This window comes from Babylonia areolata, chromosome 33 (assembly GCF_041734735.1).
Source record: "Babylonia areolata isolate BAREFJ2019XMU chromosome 33, ASM4173473v1, whole genome shotgun sequence".
NCBI classification, from domain to species: domain Eukaryota; kingdom Metazoa; phylum Mollusca; class Gastropoda; order Neogastropoda; family Buccinidae; genus Babylonia; species Babylonia areolata.
The window spans coordinates 427,501-430,399 of NC_134908.1; the positions used below are offsets into that span (position 1 = coordinate 427,501).

The 2,899-nt window shown below is 48.5% G+C and overlaps 1 protein-coding gene across 1 annotated transcript in view; it reads left to right on the forward strand.

Annotated features, from left to right (window-relative positions):
* Nucleotides 1–2,503, forward strand: part of LOC143276827 (uncharacterized) — a 27,146-nt gene extending 24,643 nt beyond the window's left edge. Inside the window, exon 12 of the mRNA XM_076581482.1 lies at nucleotides 2,348–2,503. Coding sequence (XP_076437597.1) covers nucleotides 2,348–2,503 — 156 coding nt within the window. The remainder of the gene's footprint in view (nucleotides 1–2,347) is intronic.
* The last annotated feature ends 396 nt before the right edge of the window (nucleotides 2,504–2,899 follow it).

The window sequence follows — 2,899 nt, forward strand, 5'->3', positions numbered from 1 at the left end:
CTGTGTGTGGTGTGCTGTGTGTGGTGTGCTGTGTGTGTGTGGTGTGCTGTGTGTGGTGTGCTGTGTGTGGTGTGGTGTGCTGTGTGTGGTGTTGTGTGGTGTGCTGTGTGTGGTGTGCTGTGTGTGGTGTGCTGTGTGTGGTGTGCTGTGTGTGGTGTGCTGTGTGTGGTGTGCTGTGTGTGGTGTTGTGTGGTGTGCTGTGTGTGGTGTGCTGTGTGTGGTGTGGTGTGTGTGGTGTGGTGTGGTGTGCTGTGTGTGGTGTGGTGTGCTGTGTGTGGTGTGGTGTGCTGTGTGTGGTGTGCTGTGTGTGGTGTGCTGTGTGTGGTGTGGTGTGTGTGTGGTGTGGTGTGGTGTGGTGTGTGTGGTGTGGTGTGGTGTGGTGTGTGTGGTGTGGTGTGGTGTGCTGTGTGTGGTGTGGTGTGCTGTGTGTGGTGTTGTGTGGTGTGCTGTGTGTGGTGTGGTGTGGTGTGCTGTGTGTGGTGTTGTGTGGTGTGCTGCGCTGTGATGTTGTGTGGTGTGTGTAGTGTGGTGTGCTGTGTGTGGTGTAGTGTGGTGTGCTGTGTGTGGTGTTGTGTGGTGTGCTGTGTGTGGTGTTGTGTGGTGTGCTGTGTGTGGTGTTGTGTGGTGTGCTGTGTGTGGTGTTGTGTGCTGTGATGTTGTGTGGTGTGGTGTGTGTGGTGTGGTGTGGTGTGCTGTGTGTGGTGTTGTGTGCTGTGATGTTGTGTGGTGTGGTGTGCTGTGTGTGGTGTGGTGTGCTGTGTGTGGTGTGGTGTGCTGTGTGTGGTGTGGTGTGTGTGGTGTGGTGTGTGTGGTGTGGTGTGTGTGGTGTTGTGTGCTGTGTGTGGTGTGGTGTGGTGTGTGTGGTGTGGTGTTGTGTGGTGTGGTGTGTGTGGTGTGGTGTGTGTGGTGTGGTGTGTGGTGTGGTGTGTGTGGTGTGGTGTGGTGTGGTGTGGTGTGGTGTGTGTGGTGTGGTGTGCTGTGTGTGGTGTGGTGTGCTGTGTGTGGTGTGGTGTGGTGTGTGTGGTGTGCTGTGTGTGGTGTGGTGTGGTGTGCTGTGTGTGGTGTGCTGTGTGTGGTGTGGTGTGCTGTGTGTGGTGTGGTGTGTGTGGTGTGGTGTGTGTGGTGTGGTGTGTGGTGTGGTGTGTGTGGTGTGGTGTGGTTTGGTGTGCTGTGTGTGGTTTGGTGTGCTGTGTGTGGTGTGGTGTGCTGTGTGTGGTGTGGTGTGCTGTGTGTGGTTTGGTGTGGTGTGGTGTGTGTGGTGTGGTGTGCTGTGTGTGGTGTGGTGTGCTGTGTGTGGTGTGGTGTGGTGTGCTGTGTGTGATGTTGTGTGTAATGTGCTGAGTTGTGCTGTAGTGTGGTGTGTGGTGTGATGTGGTGTGGTGTAATGTGATGTGGCATGGTGTGATGTGGCATAATGTGGTTTGATGTAGCATAATGTGGTGTGATGTGGCGTGTGGTGTGATGTGACATAATGGGTGTGTGGCATAATGTGGTGTGATGTGACATAATGTGGTGTGGTGTGGCGTGATGTGGTGTGGCATGATGTGATGTGGCATAATGTGGTGTGATGTTATGTGGTGCAGCATAATGTGATGTGGCATAATGTGGTTTAATGTGATGTGATGTGGCATAATGTGATGTGGTGTGCTGTGATGTGGCGTGATGTGATGTGATGTGGCATAATGTGATGTGTTGTGATTTGGCATAATGTGATGTGGCATAGTGTGGTGTGGTGTGGTCTGATGTGACATAATGTGGTGTGGTCTGATGTGACATAATGTGGTGTGGCATGATGTGGTGTGGCATAATGTGATGTGGTGTGGTGTAGCATAATGTGATGTGGTGTAGCATAATGTGATGTGGTGTAGCATAATGTGATGTGGTGTAATGTGATGTGGTGTAGCATAATGTGATGTGGTGTGATGTGATGTGATGTGATGTGATGTGGTGTAGCATAATGTGATGTGGTGTGCTGTGCCCTAATGTGATGTGGTGTAGCATAAGGTGATGTGGTATGGTGTGGTATAATGTGGTGTGATGTAATGTGATGTGGTGTAGCATAATGTGATGTGGTGTGGTGTGGCATAATGTGATGTGGTGTGGCATAATGTGATGGCATAATGTGATGTGGCATAACGTGATGTGATGTGGTGTGGTATAATGTGATGTGATGTGGCATAATGTGATGTGGTGTGGTGTGATATGGTGTGATGTGGCATAATGTGATGTGATGTGGTGTGGTATAATGTGATGTGATGTGGCATAATGTGATGTGGTGTGGCATAATGTGATGTGGTGTGATGTGGTGTGATATGGTGTGGTGTGATGTGATGTGATGTGTGTACAGACAGTGGCCGCCCCAGTCCCCAGTAGCCTTACAGAGGGGATGTTCTGTGCCGCTCTCTACAGTCAGGATCACAGCTGGTACCGTGCCCAAGTCCAACACCGTATCAGTGACACGGTTAGTTCCTGGTTCATCTTGTACATTGTGCTGGCAGGTTGAATAAGATGATGACAACAGCAGGATGAAAATGATGATGATAACAATAGCTTTGATAATATCAAGATGCACCTGGTCTTAGATGAAAATGATGATGATAACAATAGCTATGATAATATCAAGATGCACATGGTCTTTGATGAAAATGATGATGATAACAATAGCTATTAGAATATCAAGATGCACATGGTCTTTGATGAAAATGATGATGATAACAATAGCTTTGATAATATCAGATGCACCTGGTCTTAGATGAAAATGATGATGATAACGATAGCTATTAGAATATCAAGATGTACATGGTCTTAGATGAAAATGATGATGATAACGATAGCTATGATAATATCAAGATGCACATGGTCTGAGATGAAAATGATGATGATAACGATAGCTATGATA